The 12,593-nt window shown below is 55.4% G+C and overlaps 7 protein-coding genes across 7 annotated transcripts; 4 read left to right on the top strand and 3 right to left on the bottom strand.

Annotated features, from left to right (window-relative positions):
- Positions 1–1,705: 1,705 nt before the first annotated feature.
- On the top strand, positions 1,706–3,155 carry PG998_000985 (S-adenosylmethionine synthase; the record flags this gene model as incomplete). Its single annotated transcript, XM_066867803.1, has 2 exons — positions 1,706–1,774; positions 2,028–3,155. 2 exons carry the CDS (start codon positions 1,706–1,708, stop codon positions 3,153–3,155), a joined length of 1,197 nt encoding a protein of 398 aa, XP_066736218.1.
- An 814-nt stretch (positions 3,156–3,969) lies between these two features.
- PG998_000984 (uncharacterized protein) lies at positions 3,970–4,248 on the top strand (the record flags this gene model as incomplete). The annotated part of the gene is made up of 1 exon (XM_066867802.1): positions 3,970–4,248. The coding sequence occupies one exon, from the start codon at positions 3,970–3,972 to the stop codon at positions 4,246–4,248; it is 279 nt and encodes a 92-aa protein (XP_066736217.1).
- Positions 4,249–4,699: 451 nt separating this feature from the next.
- Positions 4,700–5,204, top strand: PG998_000983 (tubulin-specific chaperone A; the record flags this gene model as incomplete). Its single annotated transcript, XM_066867801.1, has 2 exons — positions 4,700–4,879; positions 5,028–5,204. The coding sequence occupies 2 exons, from the start codon at positions 4,700–4,702 to the stop codon at positions 5,202–5,204; spliced, it is 357 nt and encodes a 118-aa protein (XP_066736216.1).
- Positions 5,205–5,483: 279 nt separating this feature from the next.
- Positions 5,484–6,434, bottom strand: PG998_000982 (uncharacterized protein; the record flags this gene model as incomplete). Its single annotated transcript, XM_066867800.1, has 1 exon — positions 5,484–6,434. The coding sequence occupies one exon, from the start codon at positions 6,432–6,434 to the stop codon at positions 5,484–5,486; it is 951 nt and encodes a 316-aa protein (XP_066736215.1).
- A 545-nt stretch (positions 6,435–6,979) lies between these two features.
- On the bottom strand, positions 6,980–9,463 carry PG998_000981 (COG4 transport protein-domain-containing protein; the record flags this gene model as incomplete). The annotated part of the gene is made up of 1 exon (XM_066867799.1): positions 6,980–9,463. One exon carries the CDS (start codon positions 9,461–9,463, stop codon positions 6,980–6,982), a length of 2,484 nt encoding a protein of 827 aa, XP_066736214.1.
- Positions 9,464–10,118: 655 nt separating this feature from the next.
- PG998_000980 (DHBP synthase RibB-like alpha/beta domain-containing protein) lies at positions 10,119–11,462 on the top strand (the record flags this gene model as incomplete). Its single annotated transcript, XM_066867798.1, has 1 exon — positions 10,119–11,462. One exon carries the CDS (start codon positions 10,119–10,121, stop codon positions 11,460–11,462), a length of 1,344 nt encoding a protein of 447 aa, XP_066736213.1.
- Positions 11,463–11,583: 121 nt separating this feature from the next.
- Positions 11,584–12,421, bottom strand: PG998_000979 (uncharacterized protein; the record flags this gene model as incomplete). The annotated part of the gene is made up of 5 exons (XM_066867797.1): positions 11,584–11,741; positions 11,790–11,872; positions 11,924–12,075; positions 12,156–12,244; positions 12,307–12,421. 5 exons carry the CDS (start codon positions 12,419–12,421, stop codon positions 11,584–11,586), a joined length of 597 nt encoding a protein of 198 aa, XP_066736212.1.
- Positions 12,422–12,593: the final 172 nt, after the last annotated feature.

The raw sequence follows: 12,593 nt of genomic DNA, 5'->3' as shown, positions 1-12,593 counted from the left end.
GGCCGATCCTTCGAGGCACCTAGCACGGGGCAAAGACGGCCGGAGTTTCCAGAAGATTGATTCACGTGGCCTCAAGCAGAACTCAAGCCCGGCAAGTAGCACATAGTTCACTGACGGATCAATGACTAAACCTGACCGACAAGGACCGACAAGGACCGAGATAGCCAGTATGTAGATGAATAGTATGCAAGCACGCCCCGACAGGCGCCATGTTCCCGACGGTACGTGTAGGGTCAATGTAGGCCGGAGTGAGAGCCCGCGGGGTCCATCCGACGACCCGCGATTCAGGCTTACATATGCAGTCATCTTTCCAGAGGGAAAGCCACCACGCTTACGGGGGTACGGTACGGTACAGCACAGCGACATGGACGTGAGACTAGAAGGTCAATTATACCTGCCACCCTCCGGCACGAGGGACTGGATGGACGGGGGAACTTGTGTCTTTGTCCCAACCGAAAGATGGTGGCCAGTGCCGACTCTCGTCTCCGTATTAGCATCTGTTGAACAGGGACCCAGAAGATTGGCTGGATGCCGAATGTATAACCAATCCCTGGGCCACGTTTTGGAGGGTCGAATGCACTGGCGCCCCCGCACTACTGAGAATACTACCCACTTGCCACTCTCCTTTCAGCGAGTCTGCGCGCCAGTCTGCTTCTGGGGCAGCACTAGGGAAGCGGGACGGAGAAGAAAAAAAAGCAGATGGCAGGGACGGCTTATGGGCGGTTTGGGCGCTAAGGCGGTCAAGTCCCCATCAGCAAATATGCCAGGCAGCCAGGCGCCAGGGAAGAAGATTTGGCGAGATGGCGCAATCGAAAGGTGGGAAAATTTTCAGTTTTCGGAAGGGCTGGGTTTTAGGGTCCAAGGCCAGACAGCCTCCAGACTAGAAGAATCAATGGAATGTGTATTAGACTGGAACAACGTTTGCATGAGACAGGCACCGTCACAACACAAGCAACAAGGGGGGGAGGGCTGGCAAGAAAGCAATATTTCCTGACTCAACGGAGCGCCCACGCTCTCTGCACGTCCTTGCATGTGTCAGTCCAAGGTTAAGTCAGAATAGAGAATAGACCAACTGCGGCACGTGTGTTCAATATACATACATACCCAACGGTAAGCTTCACGGCGTTGATTGTTGATACCGACCAAACGGAGCTCGCTCGTCAGGGCAGAGGGCTATTCAAGTGAGTGTAGGCAAGTATGTAAGTATGTGTAAGTAGTCGCGTCGAGGGACCGATTGTTACCCCTCCTTACCCCCCCTTGACTGGACCTCCTCCCTGCTCCTTGTGCGTGTGCCTGGCCTATGGAATCATCCTAGTCGAAAAATCAGCGACCGACATCGTTCGGCAACTAACAAACCGCTTTACATCTCAAGTACTGCTATTTGCCCGACTAAGCCGGGTACCACGAAAAGAACGAACGGCCCAAGGTTGACCTAAGCCGCCGGATGTACCCAAGCAACCCAGAAACGTAGTATCCCTCTTTGGTTGCAAAAAAAGATCCGAGCCGAACCTCCCTTCCTGGTCTAATAAAACCACCTCCCCCTCCACCCTTCCCAGGTCTCCCAATCTTCTCCCAATCATCTCCCTCTCTCTTTATTTTTTTAATCCCTCTCTCGATTTCGGTTGTCGTCAGGGTTTCTCGTCTTTTTCTCGTTCTAGGAAAAAAGCCTCTTTGAAGATAGTTGCTGTCGAATCCCTTCCTCATCATGCCTGCCACCAACGGTACTTCGGGCGATGCCTTCGCCATCGTCAACGACGGCGCCTTCCTGTTCACTGTAAGTCGATACAATGCAATGCCATGCAATACGCTACGCCACCCCGCCCTACGACACGGTGCGCCTGGTGAAAAGCGTTGCCTCCTTAACCACTCTGCTTATCCCAGGGATGACACGAAATATCCCCAGGACATACGCGTTGCTTACACCTCCACCCCTCTCTACCCCTCCACCCCTCCCCCTCGGTCGTCAATTGGCTTCGGAGTAAATCCTTCCCTGTTCGTTATGTATGCTGACCAGCATGTCACAATAGTCCGAGTCTGTAGGCGAGGGTCACCCCGACAAGATCGCCGATCAGGTTTCCGATGCCATTCTGGATGCCTGCTTGGCCGAGGACCCCATGTCCAAGGTCGCCTGTGAGACAGCCACCAAGACCGGCATGGTCATGGTTTTCGGCGAGATCACCACCAAGTCCCCTCTTGACTACCAGAAGGTCGTGCGAGACGCCATCAAGGATATTGGCTACGACTCCTCCGATAAGGGCTTCGACTACAAGACCTGCAACCTTCTTGTCGCCATTGAGCAGCAATCCCCCGATATCGCTCAGGGTCTTCACTACGAGCAGGCTCTGGAACAGCTGGGTGCCGGTGACCAGGGTCTCATGTTCGGTTATGCGACCGATGAGACCCCCGAGCTCCACCCTCTGTCTCACTTGCTCGCCCACAAGCTGAACAAGGCCATGTCCGCTGCCCGCCGCGATGGCACCCTTCCCTGGCTCCGACCTGACACCAAGACCCAAGTCACCTTGGAGTACAAGCATGACGGCGGTGCTGTCATTCCTCTGCGTGCGCACACCATTGTCATCAGCGCCCAGCACAGCGAGGACATCTCTACCGAGCAGCTGCGCAAGGAGCTCAAGGAGAAGATCTGCCAGAAGGTCATCCCCGCCCAGTACCTCGATGACAAGACTGTCTACCACATCCAGCCCTCTGGCAAGTTCATCATTGGTGGACCTCAGGGTGATGCCGGTCTGACTGGCCGTAAGATCATTGTCGATACTTACGGTGGTTGGGGTGCTCACGGTGGTGGTGCCTTCTCCGGAAAGGACTTCTCCAAGGTTGACCGATCTGCTGCCTACCTGGCCCGATGGATCGCCAAGTCTCTCGTTCACGCCAAGCTGGCTCGCCGTGCTCTGGTCCAGCTTTCTTACGCTATCGGTATTGCCGAGCCTTGCTCCGTCTACGTTGACGCGTACGGCACCTCGGACAAGTCAGCACAGGAGCTGATCGATATCGTCCGTGCCAACTTCGACATGCGGCCCGGTGTTATCGTCAAGCAGCTCGACCTTGCCCGCCCGATCTACTACCAGACTGCCAAGTTCGGTCACTTCGGCACCAACCAGGAATTCACGTGGGAGCAGCCTAAGGAGCTGAAGTTCTAAATTCGTTCTTATGAGGGGTGAACTCTTATTATTATACCAGCGGAAGAATCAACTTCTTATCGCATAGACAGGCGTTTTGTGGGTTTAGAATTCATGTTTTTGGCGATTTATTCCCCTCAGAGGACACATAGCATGGCGTACGGTATTCAACAATCCCGTCTCGGCAAGGTTAAAAAGGCCTTGGAAGACAGAATCGGTTTGATTTAATTTGCTACATAGCAAGGTGGCACAAAATGTCCACTAAGGAGTGGAAGTACCAATGGAATATACCCATTGCAAGGGCGTGGCCTCATCGCCACGTCCACGGAGACCAACATAATCTCGTCTTGATTTGTTTTGTCCGTGTGATGTGACTTAGCTCATGTTTAGTTATACATACCTTTGCATTATGTATGATTAGCTGGTTGGCCATGCGTCAGACTGCCGACAGGTCGTATGAGAGCCATTGTCTCACATCCATTGTTGGGTCACACCACGCCTGCTTGGCCGGCCTCCCGCGTCACTACCCTAATGGCAGCGAGCCTCATCTGCAAACCGTCCTACGTATCACAATGGTAGTATCTTCCCATGTTGTCCTTCTCAACTTTTGCTGCTCTTGCTGTAGAGGCCTCGGGGTTAGCTACTATTACTATATATATATATATCAACAAGCAATAGCTAGAAAATAGCCAGTACCAACTTCCACTGCTTCTTCAACATGGCACCCGAAACCACCAAGGAACTCCAGTCTTAGGACCACAAGGCCCTAATGGATATTATCGACGGCTTGAAGCACAGAGCTTTTGCCTGACGATTGACTTCCACAAGCAACAATATGTGGCAAGTCAATGTAACGGCTGGCCCCCTTGGAACGCAGCCCATCTCAGGCCTGTCGTTCCCGGTGGGAACAAACCTCACTACCGCCTTTGCTACGGAGCTTGTTCTTCGACACACTACGGAGACGTCGGAAGAGCGATGCAGAGTCTCGATCCAGCCAGGCAAGGGTCACTCAGAGGATCAGAGGAAGAAGCTCGAGGCTTTTGCCTTCTATACCACCTTTGGTGAGCTTGACGTTGGCAGTGCTGTGATGGCGCACGCGATGCCATGGCGTTGAGCGATGCCAAGCGATTCTGCGATGATGTCCTTCGCATCGAAGTCTCAGGGCCTACGCAGCCTCATCTGGCCGTCGTCTCTGCGAAGAGCCAATTCGCCGAGATATTCAACCGTGACCATGGAATCCGTGGACTTCATTGATGATGGAGCAATCGCCCTGGCCGACTGACATCGGGCCCCTTCCCGGCTTGAAGCCCCACCTACTCCGAAAGCCGTCCGGGCGGTCATCGTTTACCCCGCCAACCCCACCCAAATAAATTCCCCCAATGGATTGCGATTGCCCAATCCCAATCCCAATCCCTATCGCTTAGGCAGCAGAGTTTCCGACTTCCTTCCGGTGTAAACCATCATAGAACTGCATCATCCCCCTTTGTGTGCGCCTATCTAGAAGCACACGCGATCCATTACATCAAACCAACCCGACGACCGACTGCAAACAATCTACCTGCAAGATGCCCGCGCCCTCACCCCTGAAGATCGCGACGGACGCCGTCACGCGTCTGACCAAGGAGGAGAAGATGTACCAGAAGGAGCTCATATCCCAGAAAGCGCGCGTCGAGAAGCTCGAGGCCGACCTGAAGAACGGAATCGGCAACGAGGACGGCAACGCCGAGTTTATGGTGAGGCAGGAGGTAAGTGTGTGATGCATGACGACGGGCCCTCCGTTTCGTCTATTATTGTCCAACTACTATTATCCTATTCACCCTTTCGTTCCTCTTTCAACCCCTCACCTAGGAACCATGTCCAATTTAGCTAACCGGTGAACCCCCCGCGTCTTAGCAAAAAGCCATGGAGGAGACCAAGGCCGTGTTCGGGCCCCTCAAGACGCGGATTGGCGAGGCGGTTTCGCGACTCGAGGAACAGGTTGCCTCCGCCGAGGGCGACAGCAATGCGAGCGCGGCCGAGCTCACCAAGGCCAGGGAGCTACTGGCCTCGACACCCAAAGACGACGCTTAGATGCAGCAGAGAAAACATGACCCGAGAAGGATATCTACGTCCGGGCGGGAACGGGCACCAACAATGACCATTACGATGAAGTGTGCAAAAGCTGCGCATGCACGATACCACGCTTTTAAGACGCTTGCGTGAAGATAATTAGACACGGTTGGAGGGCAACATGGGCATCGTAAAAATGCATGTTGATTTACATAGATCCAGGGGTATAAGCTCTCCTATCTTCTGTTTTGCTCGAGCCATGTGTAATTCTTGGACTTTTCCGACCTTAAAAAGCCTCGTTCATGTCGTATCCATCTTATCGTCAGTGCCAGCAGGCGCGTCAACCGTGATCTGGGGTGTTTCTTCCTTAACGCCACCCTCAGCCATAGGCGTGTCCGCAGCTTGTGCCGTCTCGCCCATCTCCACATCCTCACCCTCTTCCGGTTCACCGTCCTTTCCACCGTGACTGCTGCCCGGGCCGCCACGAATGGCCGGGCTGTTCCCTCGTAGACTGGGCGCAAGGCTGCCACCCCTAGAAAAGCTGCCCGCTGCGTCCGGCTGAAGCTTCAAGTTATCCGTAGAACCACCATGGCCGCCAGCGCCGGGACTATCCGGCCGTGGTGTGCGTCCCGAGCTGCTTCCTGGCCTCGGCGTTGCGTTTCCGTCGCCGTGTCTCGCGGGCGTGCCGTTGCCGCTTTGGCTGCCGCCCTGCTTGCCGCCGCCGGGTGTGGCATTGTCGTTGTCCTCGCCGTCCTCCTCGTCCATGCCCTCGCGACGCTCGACCTCCTCCTTCTCGTCGCGGATGAGGCGCAACAGGTTCACGCCCTCGCCGACGAGCTTGTCGAACTGCTCCTTGCGCTCGCGCCAGGTCACGCCGTATGTCTCGCTCTCGCGCTGAAGCTCATCGCACTCTTCGGCCAGCTTCTCAAGGTTGACGGCCTGCTCGGCGCGGGGGCGCAGCATGCGGTTCGATGTGATGCGGTCGGCGAGTTCGTCGAAGGACTTGCGCTGGGCCAGGGTCGCGCGCGCCTCGTCCAGCTGCGTGCGCAGGCTCGCGTTGGACGACCGCACCGCCTCCATGGTTTCGAGGATCTTGCTCCGGTCCGCCGCGTACCGCTCCCGCTCCTTCTCGTTGGCCGTCGCCAGGAACTGCAGCCGCGTGATGGTGCTGTCGAAGGCCGCGAAGTCTAGCTGGATGTCCTCCTTCAGCGCGGCGGCGGCGTTGCTGTTTTCACCGTGCACTTGGCTCATGTAGCCGGTGGGTGCGGCAGTGTTGCCATCTCGTTGGGACTCGGGCGCGCCGCCCTCGGGGGCGGTGTCGGCAACTTGGACGCGGGTAGCTTTGCGAGAGCGACGTGCTTGGAAACTCGCTGAAACGGCCTATTCTCTACGGGAAGCAGGCGGTTCTTGTGCAGCTCGTCTTCTTCGTGCTGATCGAGAAGATCATAGCGAGGTGTCGCCATGATTATTCCGGCGGCCGGTGCGTGGGACGGGCGATTATGGATGCGGGAGGTCTGTAGTCGAATGCAGGACGAGTGGCAGTTTTGTCGATAGCCGGACTGGCTGAAGGGGGAGCTTGAGATGAACTGGCAATAAATGATGGAAGCTTGTTGTTTGGAGGGACCGGAATTGGAACTGGAACCGGAACTGGAACTGGAACTGGAATGGGATGTACTGCACTGTATTTTAAAGTGGAGACAGCAGGCTCCAACGCGGATTCCAATATTTGGCCCAGACATCAAGATGCGGCATCTACTACAACCAACTGCTGCTGCTACTGCTATCTAAGGGAAGCTTCATCTTACGAGGTTTCTAGCTTTCCGCCGCTCCTCCTCGGTGAGCACCCATTGTATGCCGTCGTCGTCCCCTTCGGCCGTGATCTCGTCCCACTCGTCGTCCTCCATGTTGGCGACCATGAGCATCTGCGTCACCCTGGCGAATGCTTCTCTCACCGTGTAGTTCCCCTTGGCCACGACTCGGACCATGCCCGAGAAGTCTCGCTCCATGCGGATTGCGCCGAAAGCATTGACCCTGCCACTGGAGCTCCAGATTCTCTTCTCCAGCACCACCGCGAGATGTTTGGCTGTGCTCATCATCAGCGTGCTGAACGTCTTGGGCGTCATCAGTCGCTCGACGGGTTTCATCAGCGCAGTCCAGCCATGCTCAAATCTCCGCTGCGCTTGGTCCAGCATCTCTTCTTCGTCCTCGTCGTTCTGCTGTGCTATCTCTGCCAACTCGTCCTCCGTCAACGTATAATCAGCATCGCGGAAGGTGTCCAGTATGATAGGCCGTATCCTCTGCTTGATCACCATGTTTAGGAGAACTTGGAGTCCATCCGACAAAAGCTCACTTGCCTTGGTCGAGAAGGACGCATTCAGCGTTGTTAAAGCCGACGTCACAAAGGCTGCGTCGTGCTCGAAAGGAAACGAGTTGGTAATAGGGCTGGACTGGGCGGGACGGCTGGCCTCCTCCGAACTTCCCAAACATTGGGTGATAATCCGCGATAGATATTCGGTCGCAACATCCAAGGTGTTAATGAGGACGATAAAGGAGACAATTTTGTCTTCAGGCGGGAAGCCCCCTTGGATAACGGGCTTGGGGTACGACTCGTCTCTCATTCGTCTCTGTACCATTCCGATAAAGTCGGACCCGAGCACTCTTCCTATCGTAGGAATAACATGGCCAACAACGTCCCTCTGAGATGTCGAAATCGACTTCTGGATGACTGTACTGACAATGTACATGACATCATCGACGGCGGATATGATGTAGGGAGGATCAGTGCCAACCGGCTTATTGATGTTGAGCGTGAGCCCCGAAGGTGTCTCGTCCAACTGAAACGCCTTCTCGACCGATCTTCTAAAGTAGAATGTCGACAAGATATCATAGGGAGTGACTAGTTTGTCCGACACTTTTCTCAACAGATTGGACTTGAGCAGCGCGTCTGGGATCGATAGGGCGGCATCCTCTTCAGGCCCAGGCATCTGCGGTTTATTAGTGAAATCGTCGTTGGTGAAGGCGCCGCACAAGCTTACCTTGCATTTTCCAGCGAGAAATCGTGTGTAAAGAGACCAACGCCCGAGCATAAGAGCGATCTCGTTTAATAGGGCATCCACCTCCTTCATGTTGACCCCTTCGTCCTCGCTTTCTCTTGGATTGGTCCCTCCGCCCAAAGCCGGAGAGTTCATTCTAGGGGTGCCTGTGAGGCCTTTTTGTGGCGGCAGGAAACTCTGCACGAGGAACGAGAATGGGTAGCTCTTGACATCGGTCAGCTTCCTCTCGACTGTTCGCTCATCGCTCCAGGAATCCAGTATTATGCCTCCTTGTACGTCGACTTCCATTTGTAATCGTTCTATCACCTTCACCATCTTGCCTTCGCCATAGTGACGCTCCACAAGGCCACCGTGTCCCTCGACAATTTGTGCAATATGCTCGAAAAGTTTGGTCAAAGCATTGGCATATAGGAAGCCGTCTTTCTGCCCAGCAGCCCCGGGCACAAGCTTCCATGTCTGGCGTGCAGTGCCTGCTACGCCCGTACAGACGTAGCGGCCATACACGTCCAACCCAACATCTGCGCGGCCAATGAGAGGGAACAGCTTGAAGAACCTCGTGACCTTGGCACCGTCTCCCTCCTGTGCCGCCTTCTCAAACTCGCGTAAGAACAGGCCGCACAGGCTCTCCTTGGCGTTCTCTAACGTGACCCATGGCGCATCCGGTACCTCGACGCTGGGTACGATGGCGGCGGCAAAGCCTCCCTTGATGACGCTCTCCGGTACTTTGGAGGCTCTCGAGATGTATCCTGCCGCGGCCTCCCAGTCCTGGGGAGCACCCATGGACCCTACCACGCCGTGCACGCAGGCCTTGAGCTCGGCGACCTGCTCGACGACCTGCAGCGTCTGTTGCACGCGGTCCTTCTCCAGATCCAGCTCTTTGACTCGGTTCGAGAGGCGGCCGGCCGTTTCGGCGGCCGAGGCGAGCATGCCATTGCTGACGGAGCGGGTTGCTATGACCTGCGACCCGAGATTCGCACGCAGGAGATCCAGGCGGCCGAGCTCCCGTGCGAGGTCGGCTTGGGAGGAGAAGAGGGACTGGAGGCGGCTGGTGAGGGCGGTTTCGCGCATGTGCAGAGCGGCCAAAGAAGCGCGTACGTCCTCCGGGGATTGCGCATCGCTTATCAAGGGCTTGCTATTGGTGTGGTGGTGAATGCTCAACCGGCGAGTGGTCGGCGCCCCGGCGGTGGTGGAGGGGGAGTCGCCATTGAGATGGTTGGTGGCGGACATTGGGACGTTGCTGGTTGAGAAAGCATAGCGGCGTGAGCATTCGTCCCCTCTGGCGGCCCCGTTTGGGTCGGCTGCACGAACTTGCGTGGTATCGGGCTATCGGAAATGTATCGTGTCCAGTGTTCTCTCGATTCCCATTAGCAACCTCCTCTGAAGCCAGATCTACTAATAGATTTAGCAGTAGATGGCTGCTGCTACATATGTAACCGAGAACCTGGGAGCCCGAGTACCACCCCCACCGAAATCAAGCTGAGTCGTCGCAACGGGCGCTGTGGGATTAGCGGCTGGTCCCCGAAAATGTGGCACATTCCAGCCCAAAGACGCACTAAAGGCCCTGTAATGGGGGGTGGGTTCAAAATCGATTGGGCGTGCACCAAACTCGGATTTCATCACCATCTTTTTTTCATGAGATGAGTCAACAATTCACCCTGCATACCAGATTCATTATAAATCGACTCGCAAAGGCTTCGCAATCGCAGCCCACGGCTAACCTCTTCTCATATTACAAACCTTGACGAGCAGCTTGAAAGGAGGCCCCTTGTATCGTCACTCACAGGATTGCCCAAGAAAGCTTGGTTTGGCAGTCAAAACGGCTTTCCGGCGCATTTACACGAGTATTCGTCCTGTCCGGGCTTTCCTCAACTCGTACTATACGATGTCGCAGGTTGTGCCGTCTCGGACGGGCACCCGGATACTCAAAGTGGGAAATGATGAGCTAGGAAAGTTCCGACAGGGGGGTTCAGCTCACCAAGAGCGGCTTGGCACGTGGGAGGTCTCTGCAACCGACTCGTCAAGTGTTAGGGTGCTCCGAGAGGCGGCAGAGTACTTGCGGACAAAGGACATCCCAGTTGGATTCCCTACGGAGACCGTCTATGGCTTGGGCGCGGACGCGACGAGAAGCGCCGCCGTCAAAGGCATATACACTGCCAAGGGGCGACCATCCGATAACCCCCTTATTGTTCACGTTTCTGATCTGGATATGTTACGGGTACTCCTGACACCCCATCACTCGGCCAACGGTACTACAAACGGACACAGCGATCCGATACCAGAGATATACAAGCCCCTTATTAGCAGGTTCTGGCCTGGACCGCTCACTATCTTGCTACCAAACCCGGAACACTCCCTATTAGCCCCTGAAGTCACGGCAGGCCTCCAAACCTTCGGCGCACGAATGCCATCCTCGCCCCTCGCATTGACCTTGATCAAGCTTGCCGGGGCGCCTCTGGCCGCACCGTCAGCGAATGCTTCAACCCGACCGTCGGCGACGACTGCTAGCGACGTTCTGGAGGATATGAAGGGCCGGATAGACCTGGTTCTGGATGGTGGTCCATGCCAAGTCGGTGTTGAGAGCACAGTGGTTGATGGTTTGTGCAGCCCGCCTGTTGTCCTCAGGCCGGGTGGTGTGAGCATGGCCGAGATTCGAAGCTGCCCCGGGTGGGACAAGGTTGAGAAAGCCTACAAAGACCAGAGCGAGCTGGGCAAAGCTGCCCCAAGAGCGCCTGGCATGAAGTATAAACACTATAGCCCCAAAGCAAGGGTCGTTCTATACGAGGCCACTTATGCTGCAGGCAAGAATGGTATTAGCGAGGACGATGTCGATTATATCACACAGACTTCGCAGCAAGCAAAGGAGGCAGGCTCGGCGCCTACAACAATAGGCATCATTAGAACGAGAAGCTGGAAGACGGCGGCAGGCTTGAGAACTGGGCAACTCGAGTCGCGAGAAGTGGTGGAGGCCCCTGAGCCGGACACCGAGGTGGAGGCCCAAGAGGCCCAACTGTTGGGTCCGAAACTGGATGAGCCGCTTGGAAAACTCCTGGATCTGAGCATCGGTGTTGATGCAAGAAGTGCAGCAAAAGGATTATTCTCGGCACTTCGTGAGCTAGACCGGAGAAAGGCCGATGTCATCTTCGTCGAAGGCATCCCAGATAATGACGACATCGCGGCTGCGGTTATGAATAGGCTGCGCAAGGCAGCTTCTGAGATTCGGTCCTAGAATAGAATAGACCTAGAAGCAATTCGCTCCGTCATAAATCGTCCCTAATTGGCGACAAACGAGTTTTCCCAACGCCATGCCCGACACTTTCAAGTGAAGACTCCAATGCTATGCCGATTCTCTACAATCCTTGCCTCAGCCAGTCGGTCAACTTGGCCTTGCCTAATTGTGCCAAGTTGTTCACTCCCTGTTCGCTCAAATCGATTCGGCCCAGGTTGACGTCTTGTGCGGGTGCCTTGCTGACTCTTTGCACGATGATCGTGGGGTCCGTCTCGAGGACTATGCAACTACGTTAGATCGCGGTAGTGGGCGGGGGGGGGTACGCACTGATGCCGTCGTCAACGATCTCGTCAATGGCCAGAGACACCAAGTCGTAGTTCTCAATGATCGTGCGCTTGTCCACGGATTGCCTGTTGCTTTGTTAGCACATGGTATATCGAAAAAGCCGGGAGTGGACATACTTGAAGATCAGGTGTAGAGAGTCTCGCAGGGCAAGTATGACATTGTAGAGCAGGACCTCGTTCTCGGAGACGTCACCTACGACGTACATCATGACGTCGCTCTCCATCTTGTACAGAACAATCCGGTTGTCGTAGAGGATGATGTCGCCCGTCTTTGGGAGGTTTAAGTCAGCATTTGCGTCGGATTGCGTCGAGGGACTGCGTGGTGCAGCTCGAGCGGTCCCATGCTCACCTGCTTGGCCGTCTTCTCTAACAGGCCCTTCTCGAAGGACTTTTGCGACTTGACATCTGGGTAAGGGCCATTTGTCGTCGGCGATGCGACTGCGTTTCCGTTCTGTTAGCGACTGCATCTTGGCTGCTGGGTTCGTAGGCTCAAGGCATACCGGCTGTTGCGCCAGGGGCTTGCTGGTTGTAGTATTTGGCGAATATGCGACTGCCATCGTCAACGCTCAATACTATGATGGCATTGACGGTGAAAAGGGACATTCCAGGTGCCATGGTGGAGAGTTGCGGTGTATACGTTGCGAGGGCAGAGGGTCGTGTGGTGTCGACTTCAATCAAGTAATTCGTAGGTGGCAGCTCAGTCAACACACATGTCCAGGCAGTTGAGATGCGGCCCCGCTGCGCTACTAGAGACGCTCGGCGTGCTTGCTCCAATGCTCAAGGTGGC

The sequence above is a fragment of the Apiospora kogelbergensis genome, assembly GCF_038363985.1.
Source record: "Apiospora kogelbergensis strain CBS 113332 chromosome Unknown utg000001l_segment0_segment0, whole genome shotgun sequence".
Classification (NCBI taxonomy): domain Eukaryota; kingdom Fungi; phylum Ascomycota; class Sordariomycetes; order Amphisphaeriales; family Apiosporaceae; genus Apiospora; species Apiospora kogelbergensis.
Note: the sequence above shows the minus strand (reverse complement) of the source record. Positions and strands in the feature narration are given on the sequence as shown.